General features: G+C 40.8%; 1 protein-coding gene and 1 pseudogene across 1 annotated transcript; both read right to left on the minus strand.

Moving 5' to 3' along the window:
* Positions 1 to 4,698: 4,698 nt before the first annotated feature.
* Positions 4,699 to 8,469, minus strand: LOC102782355 (dual specificity protein phosphatase 7-like). Its single transcript, XM_006796473.3, has 3 exons — positions 7,682 to 8,469; positions 6,610 to 7,038; positions 4,699 to 5,461 (listed from the first exon to the last, which is right to left on the minus strand). The coding sequence occupies exons 1-3, from the start codon at positions 8,049 to 8,051 to the stop codon at positions 5,151 to 5,153; spliced, it is 1,110 nt and encodes a 369-aa protein (XP_006796536.1). The 5' UTR covers positions 8,052 to 8,469; the 3' UTR covers positions 4,699 to 5,150.
* Positions 8,470 to 12,023: 3,554 nt separating this feature from the next.
* On the minus strand, positions 12,024 to 14,389 carry LOC102776208 (5-aminolevulinate synthase, non-specific, mitochondrial-like; annotated as a pseudogene).
* Positions 14,390 to 19,151: the final 4,762 nt, after the last annotated feature.

Here is a 19,151-nt window from a genome sequence, read left to right on the forward strand (position 1 = left end):
TCATTTACATATTATATAATTTGAGTCATTGTTCATTTTAAAATATTAATCAAAACTGCTTCAAGGCTGGTGCTTGAGTAATATGGGTTTTTTATGTTTTGCTACAGTGTAAATAGTTCAGTTGGAGATGTTTAAAGGGGCTTACTTTTGTTGGTTTGTTTGTGGGTTTGTTTTGAGTGACACGTGGAGATTCCTGCTATTGGCACTACGACATCAATATTTCAGGCACCGATGACGTAGAAGTACATCCCGTAGCACGACATGCTTTTCATCTCACTCAGCAGTCCAGTACTATGAGCAACATATGGCCTTGTATGAATGGCATACCAGACAGCAAGACATTTCCAGCATGGCCTCCTGTGTAGCTCCTGAACGGGAGCGCAAAACAGACAGATGACCTTTACTTTGTGTTGGGTCTGCACAAGGAATGTTTTCTTTCACTGACTTAGCTGCAGATTAAAACTGCAAATAACTATCACTCTGTTCTTGTGCTTGGTGAGCGCAGGCTACTGTATATTACTGGATGGTGAATTTGGCTATGAAATGAGAGACTTCTGGTGTTAACAGATGGCCGCTTCAGCCTGCCACTCGGATTCCATGGGGCTCTGCTTTACACATGACCCAGTATTCTCTTGGCCAAAACTTGCACTTCTCTTCCTCCTCAGATAACATACATGTCTCCCAGAACAGACTGATGTGACTTAGAAAGGTTTTGAGTTCAAATGAAGTTTACCAAACCATAATATTTGTTTTGATTTTGTCATTATGTTGTTAATTTTTGCAATATGGTAACAAATCAGTTGAGCTTTTTGGCATCTTAAATCTAACTTTAAAAATCGTTTTCCCTTGAAAACAAATGTGGGAAAATAGGAAGGATTGAAAATGGCTTTGCTGTGACTCCAAGCATCTGGGAATCAAATGGCAATCTCCCGGGAAATGGGAAATTGGCATGATAACACATACCATTCCCCTGTAGTTATACATGGCAATAGGAAATTTCCATGTTTCAGTGCACTTATGAACTGACTAAGAATAATTAAACACTTCCACGATCATCATGAGTGCTGGTAAAAAGCAAACAAACAAAAGAATAGCAGGTATCCGTATCATAAAATATGACACAACCTTTTAGATATAACAAAGACAGCAAGGCTCAGGGGACAGAGCAGAACTGCATCTATGATGTCATCCCCTACTCAGGGACAGCATTTGCCCAAATACTGAGATTAGGATTATTCTCGTTTGCTCTGAACATCTGCTGTACACAAACAGAATGAGACCAGCAGGAGTAAAAATCCCTGCACTAAAGATGGCAGTTATTTAGATAAGAATGGCTTTTATAGCAGGAGGGCCAAACATTCATCGGATCGTGGTCACCCCTTTCGAAATGTACAAATGGACTCTTATTTTATGGAAATAGCGTAAATAGTCCTCTGTGAATACCGTGGCTCTGTGTTCAGTGAGGGTGAACTGAATAAATGAGCTAATGCTGTTAGTGTGCATCAGAAGCAGAAGCAGCTGTGAAATTATTGTCAGTCATGCAGTATGTTAAGTATGTTCTTATAACCACAGCAGGTGTGAACCAGCTCTGGCTGGCTTTTGCTTAGCCCCAGCAGCACAGGCACACACACACACACACACACACACACACACACACACACACACACACACACACACACACACACACAAATACAACATAAGCATAAGCTTGCAAACAGGCATAGGCCCCTTCCAACCCCCACCCAGAGCTAAAATCAAGTCAAGTCTCATGCACATCTGCTTCACCAGCAGTGGCTGCTGAGTAAGCACTACATTAGCCTCTGCTTTCCTTCATAAATGATCATAACAGGACAGAAAAAGCCCCTTATATCTCACAAAAAATTAAAAACAAAAAACAAAAAACTACTTGGCATCAATTTCCTGTAAATGGAAGTCAATCATCTTTCTTTATCAAAGGTTTGCTTAAAAAGTTCTGCCAAACTTCAGAATGAACTCTGTAATTTCACAAGTTTCTTGAGTGAGCAAGTGATGGGGAATACACCGTCTGTTCAGACCTCACACCCAGCTTTGAAGCTGGCAGCAAAACACAAAGTGATTCATAACTGCAGAATGCAAAAAGCTATTTTTAAATCTCAGGTGAGGCATTCCACAAATAACAGGTGTCAGAAGTGCTGAATGGTAGATGCATGGGAATCTCACTTATGAACACCAGTTTGTACATTCTACCTGAAGATAAGTGTTTGATAGACACTAGTGTGCGACGGCAATAAAATCAGGTATTTAAAGGTGTGTAACCATTTACATCACTCTTCTTTACTTGTGTAGAGCACTGATGATACGTTGTGGGTCTACGGTGCCGTTTACAGATAAGTTCACTATGATTGTTCTCACTCCACACTAGTTTTCCAATGTGCTGCAGCAACCCATTGCCTTTGCCTTAGAGTGGGTGTCTTTTCAGACCTAATCATAGCTTTAGCCTGCAGGTATGTGGCTTGCCAGGTTCAGTCATGCTGGAAAACCCATCATTCAACAACTTTTATCGTCACAACTGCGAGGTGTTGCTAGGCACGTCTTTTCATGTGCTATATTGCTGCTCAGAGAGCTGTAAGGTTTTATATCTAACCCGCCAAAATATTCTCATTTGTCTTTGTCTCAAAGCTGGAACTAAAAGAGTTTTAATGTAGTATTTAATTCATTAAATGCCATACGGTGACAGTTATTGGACAATGAACTGCTGTATGGATAGGGGAGCAATACAAAGCATTTCCCCCCATCTCTACTTTTTTTTTTTTGTCTGACTTAGAAAGCTTGGCTTTGGTTCGTGAAACAATTTCTTTGGGAATTTATTACACCATCTTTCTGTCATCTGGCAAAGAACATTTGAATAAATCTCCCTGACAAGGTAGAAAAGATACGAGACCTACTGAGCATTGAGGGAGCTGTAATGACACATCAAATGGAGAAAACAAAGAACTGCTTACCAATTCAGAAACTTCCAGACAAAACTCAAGCCGTCTAATTATTGTTTTAACGGATATGAGATAGAGTATATTGTTTGCATGGTATTATGAAATATACTTAATGTACTTTTTCTTTTTTTACCAGAAAGTAAATACTTTCTTGTAAACTTTGTGTGAATGACTTTTTTTTTAATTGGTACCGTGAGAAAAGCAAAAGGACGTGTTAATTTCCCTCTAAATGGTAGCAAGAGTGTTAAAGAGTTCTCAGTTCTTCTTTGTAAATAAACAAATTTCATTAATGGCTTTATAGGATATTGCCCCCTCCCCACCCCCCTTCAGGAAATGTGCAAATCTTAATAAACAACAAACAAAAAAAGGTAATTTCACTAGGAATAACAGCTATTGTGCAGCACTGTTATTAAATTTTATCACTCTAGAGGAGTGAAGTTGCAGAGGGGAGCTGTCCGAAGTCTTGTATCTGTGGTGGAGTACATGCTGTGTCATCTTCCTCTTCCTTTAAGCAATATATGAGTGACTAGTGGGTGTGCCTGCACTGTGGTATTGACAGATCTGGCCCTGTCACTTGTCTTGTGTCAAGAAAGCCTGTGGGAGACAGGAAGTCGGGCTTCAGAGTGGACAGAAAACAGACATCTAACCACAGTGGCAACCTTGATCCCAGAAAACACTGAACAACTGCTTGCAACTCTCCCTGGATCTTTCAGAGCCCTGTTTGTTACTGACTTAACCACGTAACCACCTTTGTTTTGAATGTTATCGACTCTCAGTAAAAAGAAAGCAAAAGTCTAAGCAAAGACAAACAAATCATATTCAAGTAAAAATATACAATATATTTGAACTATAAACTTTTACAGAATGTCTTGGACATTTAGCTTTACACATACTATACATAAGGGTCCAACAAGGGTCACTTTCATATTCTTGTTGATTTAAAAAAAAAATGTTCCCATGACAACCACATTTTATGTACATCTTTATAAACATACCAAACAAAACAGCCCTTGGGAGCACTTTAAGAGGCCATGATGAGATACAGATGCCTTGTATAAAAATCCCTGAAAATGTCTCACTGTGAGGTAAGAATACACTGGTCAATCTCATTTCCTTTTATGCCCTTTCATTCATCAAACTCGTTCATTTGTTCTGAGATGAGACGGGCGAAAAAAGCACAGCTAATTACACGTCATCTTTCTCGAAACATTACTTTTTCGTCAGAAGTAGCTGCAGACTGAAGAAGGTTGGATTAAAAAACAAGGTGGACGTGTACTTGTTCATGAACTGAATACTTACATATTTGTTCCTTTCAACTGACTAAAAGGATACTCCTACACGTTATACCTATAATTTCATGTTAAGGTATGGTCAAGGCCTCACCAACAACAGGTTATATGATGTAAAGGTTAGAAGAAAAAACCTTGATAGAACAAAGTCCCATGCAAATAATGCAGCTTTGAGCAACAAGACGTACAGGGAGCGTTTTTGAAGGATAACATATTCAAACTTTGATATTTTGCGATTAAAAAATATCACAGTTAAAATATATATATACACAGAACAGGCTGCCAGATCTTACGTGTAAAGTCTAATAATGTTTAGCAGAAATTTGTGAAAGTATTCTGAGTGAAAGTGGAAGAAGAAAATATTTATAATGTATTTAAATACTTATATAAGAAAAACTGGACAGTAATTCAAGGTGGGATTGCTGCAGTAGCCATTCCCCCCCCCCCCCCCCCCCCCCCCCCCCCCAATCAGCTTAGGTAACCCCCCCAAATATCTCATATCGGTTCAAAGAAAACATTCTAATTGGCCAAAGACTTTTTTTTAGACCATCAAGGCAATATTGATGACTGATACAGATACAGGAACATCCATTGTACAGCTGGTGAAAAGCAAATAACAGTCAAAGAACAATGCTAGAGAAATGTCTTGTTATTATGGCTGTACATGACCATTCATTAATACCATGTATGTCAGATACCAAAAGTCATCATTGTGTTAGATATTAAGGCATTGAGACTGGATCTAACAGAGTATGTTTTCTGCATATAGGAGTAGTTCCTTTTGGTGCAGAAATACTGTAACTGACGTACTATAAGTGTCAGCCACCTGACAGGCTCAGAAACCTCAGAGTCACCTCAGGAAACCACAAAAAAAAGGCTGTTCTATCACATCTCATGTCGACTCCAGCGTATCTAGCTGAAAGACATTGTGATTGGTTGGTGTGGTGAAAAAGAGCTGCTCCTGGTTGGTAGAACAGTTGTCACAGGGACTGTGCAGCCCCAGAGTTCTCTCAAAGTCCAAGAGCTGACCCATGAAGTTGAAGTTTGGCGAAATGTTAGACTTCTTCCTCTTGACAAAGTCGTAAGCATCATTCAGAGAGAGGTGGAGTCTCTGCATCAGGTAGGCCACAGTGACGGTGACTGAGCGGCTGATGCCGGCCAGGCAGTGGACCAGGATGCCACATTGCTTTGACCTAGCCTCGTCTGTGAGAGAAAAGGTAGACTAAGGTCAGCATAACTCTTTGGTTATTTTAGTTATCAATGCCGTGTCTGCTTTTAACAAAACAAACACAGCATACCTAAAACCTGGTTTTGCTTGCCAAAATTAGCAAGCAACCTCAATCTAAACAACACAACAAAGCTTGGCAACCCAGCAACCTGAAGTCCAGACAAAGCGTGTAATAGACACGCCGGTCTACTGTATCCAATTCATGCTTTGCCTCTCCAAAACCTGAAATGTAGTTGTAGCAATCTGCAGTAACAGCAGAGGGAGATATTTTATATCAAGCCAACATGAAAATAATCACCAGAAAGTGTTTAGACAGACATTAATAACACATTAACATGTAAATAGATATTAGCTTAAACGACTCTAAAGATTAAGGAAATGTACTTGATACGTTTTTTGGTCACTAACTAAATATATTATCTCCCCCAACTGGTAATGCAATGTCTGCATGTAGTAATGCAACTTCTGCCATTGTCTCAATTTCATTTTTTGGAAAGGCAAAGCGTGAAATTGACACGATGGACCAGCATGTCTGTTTTACACTTTGGCATGATACTGGGTTGAACCCTTTCATCAAACACAGCCCAGGGTGGAAACAACTTTTCCTTCCTCATTCTGGTTCATGATGCAGAACCGCAGCCACCAAACAAACAAGCGAAAAGCTGTGGTTTCAGGTGCAGTGACGGGAAGAGACGCTAAATCAAAAGCAAATTAAAACAGCGTCGCGATGCTGCTAGAAACAAAACAAAAAAAGGAGGACGTTCTCTTCCAAGGTTGCTATCCTGTATAAATGTGATAATGCTGTCTAACACCTGAGAGCATCATCTTTAATCACCCACTAAACTGCCACCTGTCCAACAAGCACATTCGAGAACCAACTGTGCTAACTAATGGCTAGCTCAAGCATGCTCATTTGTTATTTTATTATTAATAAAAGAAATAAAAGAAAAAAAAGTAAATCCCTCATTTGTTTGCGTTTAATCCCACGAACAAAAGCTGCCAAGCCTACTTGAACTTACAACCTACTCTCACACGACACGCCTTGTAGCAAAACAAACTAAACTTTCTGAAAAGTGAGTCTCCAAGTTTTTTTTCCAACAAAACCAATATCTGAGTTACTCACCTATAAATGATATTGCCTCTGGAAAGAACTGGGACAGGTTCTGACTCCAGTGGTCCGAAATGGGGATCTGTTTGTACCTGAAGTGTCCATCATGCTCAAACATGTTGGGGAGATTGGGTGTGACATTCAAGATGTACTTGATGTTGTACTGGCCCAGCACATCTAGGTTAGTGGAGTCTTTGGCACAGCCCAGATAAAGGTAGGGTAGGATTTGGACAGGGAAGGCAGGCTGATTACTCGGAATGGGGCTCTCCTCGGACTCTGTGGCACTGGTAGGCTCGCGATCAGACTCCCCGTCGGAACAATCGGAGCTGATTCTGAGATTTCCGAAGCCCAGAACAGACACTGGCGGTGAGGAGCTGGGACAGGAGCTGTCCAAGAGGGTCTCACAGTGCTCTGGGTACTCCGTGTGGAACTTTACAAACCCACCTGGACAAGAGCCAAAGACACAAACAAAGTCACATATACACATTTAAATCATTTTTTTTTCTTAAGGTGCAACCTTACATAAAAGTTTATTTAAACCACATATCAATGGAAAATCGCTGCAGGGTGTTGAGACTGGCAGTACTGTAAAGACCCCCCAAAGAGGCCATTCATGAAATGCATGCCTGTTCCTGCTAGAGCAAAACATGGCGCAGCCATTTTGGAATTTTAATTGAGAATCTCAGTAGTGACACACAAACTTCTGAACAAGCTTCAAACCGCAAACACACAGCACAGGATGAACATCTGCGCAGGACTAACATTTACGTTTGTATAGCGCAATAAACATTTACAGTTTCGTTTTAAACCTCAGAAGCTAAAAAAGGAAACCTCACAGTTACAAAAAAAACCTCACAGTGTCCCAACTTCTGCTCCACCGAGGAAAAAAAAATCATTTCTTCGCCTTTACTTCTTATAATAAAGTTTTGCTGCGGTTGGGCCAAATCTTACTTTACAAATTTACCTTAAAGGAAACTTATGCGCCGTGAGGCATTTTTTATCCTTATGAACTCAATTACAAGTACAGAACATTTGCATACACAGTTCTCTGTTTGTTTTTGCTTATTTTAACGGAAAAACTATTTACCTTCCAGATAATACGCTGTGCAGCCGTCTTCCCACAGTTTCTGAAGAAGCAGACCCAGAACCGACGTCGGAGTCCCGCTGTCCTGCCAGCCCACGGAGCACTCATCGTACAGAAGGACCGTGTCCGTCTTGCACCGTCTCATGAACTTCTCCTTATCCTCGTGGTTGGGAATGATAGCCCGGATAGGTATGTTTCCCTTTCTGAACCTCCGGAGCATCAGCCCCGGAATGGCCAGGTTTATGGCGGTCTCTATATGGGATGATTCATAAAGCTCATGTGAACGGCAGTCCAGCAGGAGGAGAGAAGTGCCCCCGGACTCTAACTCGAGTTGCAGCCATTCCACGCTTTTACTCGGCGTCACATTAGACATATCGGAGTCAATAGCATACTACTCGCAAGTGCAAACACTAACTACATAGTCCACCGATCGACGAAAACAAACAAACAAACAAACAAAAAACAAAATAAAAGAACAGAAAAAAAAAAGCCCTACATATCACCCGAAAAAAAAGACGTTAAATGTTGCCCCGCCAGTTCGTGGTGCTTCTGCTTGAGCGAAGAGATTTCCCCTTTTTCCTCTTCTCTATTTCCATCAGTCAGTGAGTCTGGTCTGCCCCCAACAAAGCAAAGACTCAGTGGAGATCTATTTGCACTTTAATTTACGAGACACACGTTTAAATGTGGACGCTTTGTGGCCAATAGTTTCTTCATCAACTTCAACTGCTCCACATCGTATCCGGGGCATCCATGCGCATTCTCTTCTTACCATTCCGATGCATGCATGGGAGGTTTTTTTTTTTAGTTGACAGTAGAGCAACTCAAGAGGGAGGAGTTTTATCCTTACGATTTAAAGTCATAGCGGAAATATAACAAAGTTTGTTACGACCAAGTCTCAATGAAACCACTTTTTGTCAATCGCCGTATGAGCGAAACATTTCTTTGCGATTTTGTAACATTATAGCGAGTTTTTATTTAGAAGGGAGCTGTTGGCACTCGGTATTATTACATTTTAGTAACACTGGGCGATTTTGATTATTTTCTAAAGTATATTTCCCCCCACCCTTTGAGAACAACATGTTGGTTAGTATGACAGATATATTTGCACATTTGTACCTTGAGGTGTAACTTATCCTTTGAGATGCTTAGAACTGAGGTGGAACTGCATTGGTCCATATAATAATGCATTATTATTGTAGCATTATCTCTTGGTCACAGCCACGTTCCCCTGATCTGTGTGGAATTTTCTGTGGGACCTTCATGATACCCTTTTGAAACCGAAATCCAATGATATACTGCACTGTAGCTGTCACTATGCAGTCCAGTCCAGTTCATTACAGAGACTGTAGTGTGTGGTGCAGTATTTAAGATTAAAATCACACCCTTCAGGAGGTAAAAAAAACAAAAATGAGATTAATTCAGACACTTTTAGCTGGTGATTCACGTAGTTACATAATATTTGTGTTCTTTTTCATGATGATAATATTCATAATCAGATTGGACACAGCCCTGAAGGTGGAAATAGAAAAAAATTCACACCTCTTCCCTTTAAACTAATTTCCTTAAATTTAAATATCACGGGGACTGCTAAGTGTGCTGTTGTGCTTTACTAAAAAGCACAACAGCACGGTCCTCCAAGACATTGCCATAGTACATCACTGGTGTATAATAATGCAGGCGGATTGGGAGAAATAAGAGAAGGGAAAGGAGAGAGGGAGAGGGTGATGCGTGCAGTGGGAACCCAGCCATGCAGCTCATCTGTCTGCACACGTGAGTGGGGGGACACACAGATGTGCAGGGCATCGGGATTAACACAGTATGAGAAATGGAGCTAAATACACTCACATTCACACACAAACGCTCGCAGCCACAAACTGATCAGACATTCCGCAGCACGTATCGTATCACTGCCATTCTACACCTTACTGCCGTTTCAGCACCTGCAGCCAGCAGCAAACTTCCTCATCATTTCAAGGGGTCTGAAAACCAACACACACACACACACACACACACACACACACACACACACACTGCCTGTGGGCCTTCATGCCAGCATGATTTCTTCTCCACTTCAGCTATCTTACAGGAAGTGTAGAAAAGTTTCCAATAAGGAACTGAACATCCCGTATCTACAAAGGACACTGATGGGAAGGGAAGTAATGTGTGATAATGAGGTCAAACAATGCACAAGACCCTAAATGCCAAATTATAGCCTCTGTATCGTAAATCTCGTGTGATAATATCTATGCATAATGTAATAAATCAAACTCTACTAAGTCAACTCAATGCATAACAAGAACATTCATTTAAATAAAACCAAATATGGTTGTGCTCTGAGCTAGCAAGACTTGCATCATATTGGTGGTCTACTCCACTTCCACCGACACGGTTACATAACGGGCTCTAAACGTGAGCTCATGGTAATTCTCCCAGAGCAAAGAGGGGAAACGTCTCTGCTGCAGAATCCCACGTCTTTCATGTCAAGTGCTGCTTCAAGGGCTTCCACGCAAACACGGTGGATGCACAAGCACCCTCCTGTAATGTCCGGATGCACAGTTAGATGAATTAAGAAATGAGCAATAAAGCAGGCGCTTCCTCTTCATTGATTTCTGTCTTTGCGTTGGAGTATGTTAATCTAATCATGGTGATCACGGCCTACAGCATACAGCACCACTATCATGCAAGAAAAAAATACTGATAATACTGCTGTTACAGTTATAGCAGATTAAGTCAGTAGTTCATTTAATTGAAATTAGTATCTAAAATCTCAGATTTTACAGTTGTGCCATGCTGTGAGCTGTATGGAAGTGTGTTTGTCGGATTTTAATACAACCAATGTGATCTCACGTGTTATCTAGATGGGAAACACAATATCCTGTTTTCTGCTGATACCCTCTAGTGGTTCATTACAAAAGCTGCTGCACCAGTTATGAGTCATCTGCAAAGGGAGGTGGAGTCTGATGTCACTGCCTCACAGCTGCAAAGAGGAGGCCCAGTGTGCCTCCATGTGGTGAAGCCATGAATGTCACAAAGGGCATTTCATGAATGAAAAACCAGATGACCACAAATCTGCCCTTAAGATCATTTTGCATGCAGAAGACTACTAAATTGAACATCTGTATCTGTCGTTTCATATGTTTCACATTAAAAATGAAAGCAGAAGAATATTTTAACAGTAAAAAAAACCCAAACTATTTTGCTTATGCTATTTATTTTATTTCCTAATCTGTAAAACTGAATTGCAATCACCCTTTAGCATGCCAGATATATCTCTGTCAGGAGTAAAGCATGTAATAAAATTCCTCATATATCAGTATAGCACATATGCACCACAGATACCCTAACTGTCATATAAATGTATGAAAATAAAACTGGATGAGCAGACGTATGCTTTTTGTTTAGCACAAGGGGCTGAATGTCTGAAGAACACAGTATGAAGTAGTTCTTTGAATACAATGTCCAAGAAAAACAATGATTATTTAAATGGCACAAAATTAAAAGATTAAACGTAACCAAAGAAAAAGATTTGAAGCTTGATAAATATCGGCAGCAAATCATTGGCCAGATAAAATGAAAACAAATTTGTTGGGATGAGATTGACATGGCCATGGACTACACTGCCTGCAACAGCTGAAGCTGATGTGCACAATGTATGCATGAGCGAAAACAGTAGATGGAACTAGGGGTAAAGGTTTCTACACTCCAAGAATGACAGAAGATTTGAAAACTATGGCCTGGTCATAACTGGATTCACAGTTCAAGACTGAAGTGAAAGGTAGAGTAACAAAACTCTTCCAACAAACAGCAGCTGAAAAGATTCATCTGAGAAGAACGCAAGAACATCTGTCAAGAACGCAAGAACATCTGTCCACATATTTGTCCACTGCTGTCATCCTTTTCCCAGAATACTCAAATAAATTATTAAAAAGAAATACAATTAAAAATATTAGAAAATCAAAGAATGAAATATGAAATCCAGTAGACTAGGAACACGGATCATTTATTTAAATATATGTGAACATAAAAACCTCTGTGATGGAAACTATGTTCAGTATTTAAAGTTTAAGTTCAGAAACTCTTTGGAAAAAAACTACATTTTGCACATATATGTAACAGCTAATTCATGTAAAAGCTGAAGTTTTGAAAAAATGTAAAAGAGTTCATTGATGCTTTAACCACACACAGACCGCATGTTTATTTAAAATTTAAAAAAAAAAAATACAGCTTTAATATCGTGAGAATTCAGTGCTTTTGGTGATGTCAGGCAACTGCTGATATCATGGGACTGAGGCCTTTGCAGTAAGACTTCTCTCTCACACTCATCTTTCAAAGTGAAGAAGTTGCTGGCAGAAGTTGCACTCTGCTAAGGCGGGCGACCTCAGGTCCAAACCCACTTCCTTTCATGTTTCATCAGCCGATCTGTGAAGACAAAGCAACACAAAAGATGCAGTGACGACTGAGAATTACAGATGTTGGATAACCTTAACAGCTTAAATACTGACCAAATAATCCTATCATAAGCGAGGTTTTTAAACCATTAGTTGGTTCACTATCTGATGAAGCTTTAAAGTAATACCTTTCATCATCTTTGTTACTTAATGGCCAGGCATATTATTGAGCATAAAAGTCAACTTTTCTGCATTTTACACTTCAATATGGTAAGGAGAACTCAACAAAAACAGGATTGGCAACTGAATTGTTAAACTGACACTAAAAAAGTAGTGCATCCTCTGGGGATTGTGGTCTGTTGTGGGGGCAGTGCGCAGCACCTCTCCTTTACCCATGGCGGGGTAGTCAATCGCCTGAACGTTGATGTTGTCACAAGACGTCATAGTGTCACAAACCACAGTCTTAGTCTCAAATTGAATTTTGAGTGTAAGACGGAACTCATTCTATAAGAGAAATTTACAGAATCTCTCATGGCCAGTATATTAGGTACACCTTTTGAACTACTTGTAAATGCAAATATGAAATATAATCATATAAGTATATAAAAAAAAATCAAAAGTGAGACCAACTTGTTACTAGCAAAGTGGGCCTAACTAAGTGTAACTAAGTGAGTAGAGGGTAAAAAAAAAATTATCCAGGCATCAAATGCCTGTTTCAGAACCAACTGTCCTGTCAACTAAAGATTCCATGGGCAATTCGTGCAAAAGCATAATGTGCATGAATTTTCTTACTTGGACAAGAATAATGTGGTTTGGACAGTGAACCACAGGAAAGCCAGAATCCATCAGCATCTGTCGAAGCAGCTTGACAGTCGTCTGATGTTTCCTTCTGAGCATCTGGCCTTCTTCACTTTTCAGGATCTTAATGTATTCCCCTGCCAACAGCATGGGGGCAGAGACTTGGTAGAGAAGAAACCTGCAGCACAACAGGGCACTGTGTCCACCAGGGGCTGGTGCTGGCAATACAGCCACCAAAACAGCTGATTGCCATAGCTGGATATTAAATCCTCTATAAAACCTATGCAGCAGCTGTCAGAAAATGTTTGCTCTCACTGATGAAGTGTCCACTTACAAAGTGTACCAGAGATGATATCCATTTTTTTCATGACTTTATCTCTGTCTTCAATCCCTCCTCCTCTGGGGCCTTATAATCCTCTAGCATGCAATTCATCCACAAATGTAATAGCACCAAACATGTGGGCAACGTTGCACATCCCTTCAAGTAGGCACACTGCTCCTGCAGAGAGCACGGCATTGAAAATTAAAATATTTTTATTCATACAAATCAACAGTTTGCATTTATTTATTCATTGCTGACCCTGACGTGTATTAGATGTGTGATTTCACTGAATCCACTTACACAGAGAGCAATAGAAACTTCTAGAAATCCTATTCTAATTCCATTCTAATTAAAAAGAATAGCTGAACATTTTAAAAGCCCAATTAAAGACTTTCACACTAAGAGGACCACGTACTTACCATCCATTGAACGGACAGCCTCAAAGGCAACGATTTTTGAAGTGGAGGTGTAGGAGCCATAATTGAATGTATTGAATTTTGATGATCACTGGGTTTTTATTTGTTTGGTTGCTATGGTGATGTGTAATGGGAGTCACGTGGGTGCTAGCGGTGACATTAAGAGAGCGTTGTCAGTCTGTCATTCACTGGTTTTGATTTTTAACAGAGAGGAGGGCTGGGTAGCCGTAGTTTTTGTTGACCGCTGCACAACATGTTTTGCCTTGTTACATTAGAGCCTGTGACGTTGTAAGAGTCCAAATCGCGAGATGACATTACTCTGTAAGCACTTTAATAAACAAGCAAACAATTCTACCTCTCGCATTATTGCGTAACGTTGACAGCGCGTCAGGCAAATAGGCAGGCTCCATCCCCGGCCTCTAGCGACTGTGGAAGTCGCTACAGGAGGAGTCCGATTTCTCAAGTAGCTCTTGTAGGCGGTTGGCGTCATTGTGACGATATAAACTTTTTAGCCCAGCTGTTTCTTAAACCCTGAATCACTGACGAATGCTTTCCGGCTTCCGAGTAAATTTCACAACCTTGCAGAATAAACAAAAGAAAGAAAAAAATCTCTCCAATACATTTCAATCAAAATAAGAAAATGTGTAACCATTCAAAGACATTCAACTTTAGGTCACTTATTACATTAGTTTAAGCCAAAATTGAAGTAGCTGGTAGCATCTTTGACAGGGTAAACTATGTAGTCATTGGCTACAAAGCAGAGAGTGAACAGCTGTGCTGCATCCATCCCAGGCAGGTCAGGTAGTTCATAATGGAAAAAAATAATTGTGGAAGAAGGGTTTTAAACTTCAACTCAGTTTTATTCCCTTTGAAAATAATTGTGCAATAGAAGAATCAGCTTACATCCAGGTAGTGTCAGGTGTGACACTGGAAGATAAGGGTTTTTCTGGCTCCACTGCATTGGCCTCGTGTGCCCCGATAAGATCCACAACTGATGACTTCATGTTCGATTTCTTATTCAACTATGGCCCATTCAGCAGTCTTCAAATGCATGACATTCCTCGGGTATGCACATGAACTGTCACTAAACTGTGCATACTCAAAACAATGACCTTTCACCTATTGTTTTTCTGCACCATCTCTGCAGTCAGAAAAGGGCATTTAGAGCCCACAGCCTGAACAGCTGGCCTGAGGCCATGGGAGTAAAGTGTCCTGTGGGCAACTTCAATTTACATTTCGGATCTGGAGTCAAAATTTCTATTACAATGAGATCACTGAACACACACGAACGCTGAAGAGGGCAAGGCTCTGGACAGAGGACTGGAGGCCATGTCAGCCATCACTGGGCACTTTAGTGCATAACTCACCAGTGATGACCTCCCACACAAGTGGAAGAAAACATTGGGCCCAAAATATAAGAAAGGGCTATCAGCAGATTACTGCATCCATATGAGGGAGTCTAAAAGAAGAGGCGAAAAAGAAATATTAAAACCCTTTGGGAAAGGCAGGAGGGTAACCAATATATAAAAAACTTCCCCACTCGCCCCTGTGGGCGGTCAATCATTCAAGCTCAGGTCCTCTACCAGAGGCCTGGGAGCTTGAGGGTCCTGCGCAGTATCTTAGCTGTTCCTAGGACTGTGCTCTTCTGGACAGAAATCTCCGCTGTTGTTCCCGGGATCTGCTGGAGCCACTCGCCTAGCTTGAGAGTCACTACACCTAGTGCTCCGATTATGGAGTGCATCTCCCATTTTGACCCCGGGACTTCCAGGTTATACTCGGCACAGATGTTCCTGTACGCTACGCCAGCCACTTGGTTATGGCGTTCCATGTATGCCTTGCTAGCATCTTACACCCTGCTGTTATGTGCTGGATTGTCTCTGGGGCATCTTCACACAGCCTGCACCTGGGGTCTTGCCTGGTGTGATAGACCCCAGCCTCAATGGATCTTGTGCTTAGTGCTTGTTCCTGTGCTGCCATGATTAGTGCTTCCGTGCGGTCTTTCAGTCCAGCTTTGTCCAGCCACTGGTAGGATTTCTGGATATCTGCCGGTGGTACATACCTGTCCTTCCATGATGGCTCCTCGCCTTCCTCCACTTTCTCGGGTTTCTGCTGCCTGAGGTATTCACTGAGCACGCTGTCAGTTGGGGCCATCTTCGTGATGTATTCGTGGATGTTACTTGTCTCATCCTGGACTGTGGTGCTGACACTCACCAGTCCCCGGCCCCCTTCCTTCCGCGTAGCATACAGCCTCAGGGTGCTGTATACTAAGCGGAAAACCCTTAGCATACAGCGAAAAAGGAGCTTTCTTACCTGGCAGCTTTCTTGTCTTGATGTCAGTGGCTTCTAACTCCTCCTTTGGACAGCCTATTACAGGGTACCTGATCACGGGCAGGGCGTAGGTGTTGATTGCCCAGATCTTGTTCTTACCTCTTCATGGTTCCCATTCGCCTGCGGGATCCCCAGGTACTTGTAACTGTCCTCTATGTCTGCAATGTTGCCTTCTGGTAGTTTGATCCCCTCCGTTCTGACTACCTTTGTTACCATACCGAACGACATTCCAATGTCATTGCCCTGTTTTCGTCTCTTGCCCACCGATGCCTTCTTGTTCCAGTAGCCCACCTCTAGTCAGGGTGCCCTGGTTCCTCAACACCTGACACGGACCTTGTTGATCCGGGCGACGTCCGAGCCGGCATGCCTTCATATTTATCTGTTTCGCTCATGTCTGCGGTAGGCTTGCTTAGCATAGGGGGTCTAGCCTTAGGACCCTTACTGGATACAGACGCCCCAGGATCGAACTTGTGATCCTCTGCTCCAAAGGCGTGTAGTCTAACAACTACGCTATCTATCTATATATATCTCTATCTCTCTATCTATATATATCTCTTTATATATTCCATAAAGTAAAGATTAACTATAGGAGCCTGATTTCATTCTGTGGTCAGCTGTCCTTGATAAATGGAAAAAGGAAGGCCCCTCACGAACCACTTTCACTAATGCAACAGTTTGGTCATATCTAAAACAGAGAAGAAAGCAGCTGTTCAGATGAATGCAGATACATATCTGCAACAGTCGGAGTTTCCCATAAAACAGGGTCAAGGCAGGGTCTTTCATATTGTAAGAGCCATAAAAGGCTCTAGGATTTAGGCAAATGTTAAATTTGACTAAAGCTGAAAGTAGCAACTGATAAAAGCTCCAGTTATCCCACCTTTCAGTTACTTTGATCTTACAAAAATCTGGTTTATCCTGTTGAATTAAAATGGTGTTCTACCAAAATCCAGCCGCTGACATTACAGGTTAGGTAGCTACAGTGTGTGTGTGGCAAAAGCAAAAGCACGCCCTCCAACAGTCACTCAGCGAGTGGAAGATGGTCCTGCAGCCCAATCAGAGGACGTTACGTTCGCTGACGTTTTTTTTTTTTTTTTTTAAAGAACAAATAATAGTACACCACAAAAAACGTGGAAAATAATTACGAAAAATAAGGCAACAGTGTAATATATTCAGAAGAGTTTCTTATATTTTGCTATTTACATTTCTTAACGACAGCGCATATACATAGACGCAGCCATATTGGTGCGGGAAAGTCTTGTCTCTAGATGGCCTGCGCCTCCAAAGACAGGATTCCATGTGTTATTAAAGCACTCATAATATTTTCATCTGTTTGGTTCGTTTAACAGAACACTTTGTAGCCACTATGAATGATACTTTGTCAAATTAAAAATATGTTCATTACAAAATATGTGCGTATCTTTATTTTTTGTTAATTGCTTTTTTTCTATTGGTCTAACATAAGACTATACTTGTTTTAGTAAAGTAGTATAGTATTTTGTTTAAATTTGTGGAAATAGAGAGCTGAATACATACACACGTGACTGTAACGAACACCAAAAACCACACAAAACTTTAGGAAGTCTCGCGGTTCCACATTTCAAGCAAAATCGCCTCGTTATTTGCACTGAACGTAGATCAGCAGTTGTAAAAATCACACATATGCGTCAGCAGAATTGCATCAGCAGATGCGCTTGTAAATATAAACAAATACTCCAGATTTATACAGTATGTATTACCATAACGGAAAATAATGTTTGCCACTTCATGAAACCTGCAACACTGTGCAGACTAGAAATATTATTTCTAATTGTAGAAATTAAAACACAGACGGTTAAATATCGTAAGATAAGTACCTACATGAAAAATGTTACCGTCTCTGGTCATCCAGTTTGAATTTGCTCAGAAACACCGCTGCAATATGGCGGCGACGAACACGCGTCTCATAAGGGTGTAGTGATTCGTACTGCCAGCAGGTGGGGCTATTGCCTTTGGCTTCAATTTATGTCTGTTAAATCAAACGCACTTTTACTAGATTTTGGCTATGAATACTTTTTGTGTGCCTTGAATTAATGTCGTCCTTGAATTTTCACATTTTTCTTTTTTATATTTTCTTTCATTTTGTCATAACCTTAATAATTTTGAGTTTATGCAAATATGACGCACTTCTATGTACCAATCTAAATGTACACAAAGTTACTGTTAGACACCGACGTCACCAAATGGTGTTTCTCTACTTGAGATACTCTGCCAGGTCTTTACTGCTGCTTGTTTCGCAGTCTTGCTGTGTTCACTTTGTGTCTTCAATAACTGAAATGCATCCTCTGTTAGGTTGAGATAAAGTGACTGACTTGGTCATTTAAGAACATCACACTTCTTTGGTAGCTTTTGGGTTTCTTTTGTAGTATGCTTCGGATCATTATCTGTTTGCACTGTGAGGGTCTGTGTGATCAGCTTTGCAGCATTTGACTGAATCTGAACAGAGTAAAGCCGTGAACAATTGAGAAGTCATGCCGCTCCTTCTATCAGCAGTCACATCATCAATAAACACTGTAGGCCCAATTCTATCACGAGCCATGCCATAAAACTGTGTCCACCGCAGCAAACGTATGATATGGTATGCTTCAGATCTCTTCTAATCATTCGTAGTTTGTTTTATCTATTCACTTTTTTCCCCAAACTGCAGTTTCTTTTAGTGTCTTTTTTTCTGGTAAAATCTATTCTGGCCTTGTTTTTAAGTGCAGCCAGTAGTTTGCGCCTTGTTGTAAACCATTTTTATTTACATTCATGAAGGCCTCTCTCGTAGACATCAACAATGGCTCGGCTACATCCTCGTTAGTGTCACTTGGCAAAATACTGTGACGCTGTTTTTCTTAACCAAGCAAATGATTCAGGGTCATCCACTTTAGTTGTTTTCTGTGGCACTTTTTTGTTGTTGTGGAGTTCGTCAGTCCATTCATTTTTAATGCATCAGATTGGCCAGTCCTGCATTTTACTTGTATTTAACTTTATTGTGCTTTTTCAGTTTCATGCTTGCCTCCTTCACATAGATCAACATGTCTTTGAACCTTACTAAGTTCTAGTGAACAGCTACCAAATGAGAGTTCAACCCTTGCAAAAAAAATCCAGACCTTTTATCCACTTAATTTGCCAGTGGATAATGAAAACAAACAGGCCTTGCATGGCTGTGAAACTGCTCGCCAGTTAATTTTCTAATTACCCTG

This window comes from Neolamprologus brichardi, chromosome 20, assembly GCF_056152115.1.
Source record: "Neolamprologus brichardi isolate AB-2024 chromosome 20, ASM5615211v1, whole genome shotgun sequence".
Classification (NCBI taxonomy): domain Eukaryota; kingdom Metazoa; phylum Chordata; class Actinopteri; order Cichliformes; family Cichlidae; genus Neolamprologus; species Neolamprologus brichardi.

Bases quoted from the DNA above. Each gene is read 5' to 3' on its own strand.
- LOC102782355 (XM_006796473.3), bottom strand. From the start codon at position 8,051: ATGTCTAATGTGACGCCGAGTAAAAGCGTGGAATGGCTGCAACTCGAG. The intron at 7,039-7,681 runs GTAAATAGTTTT...GCTCTTGTCCAG, and splicing joins CACAGCGTATTATCTGGAAG to GTGGGTTTGTAAAGTTCCAC. The intron at 5,462-6,609 runs GTGAGTAACTCA...TTTCTCTCACAG, and splicing joins AGAGGCAATATCATTTATAG to ACGAGGCTAGGTCAAAGCAA.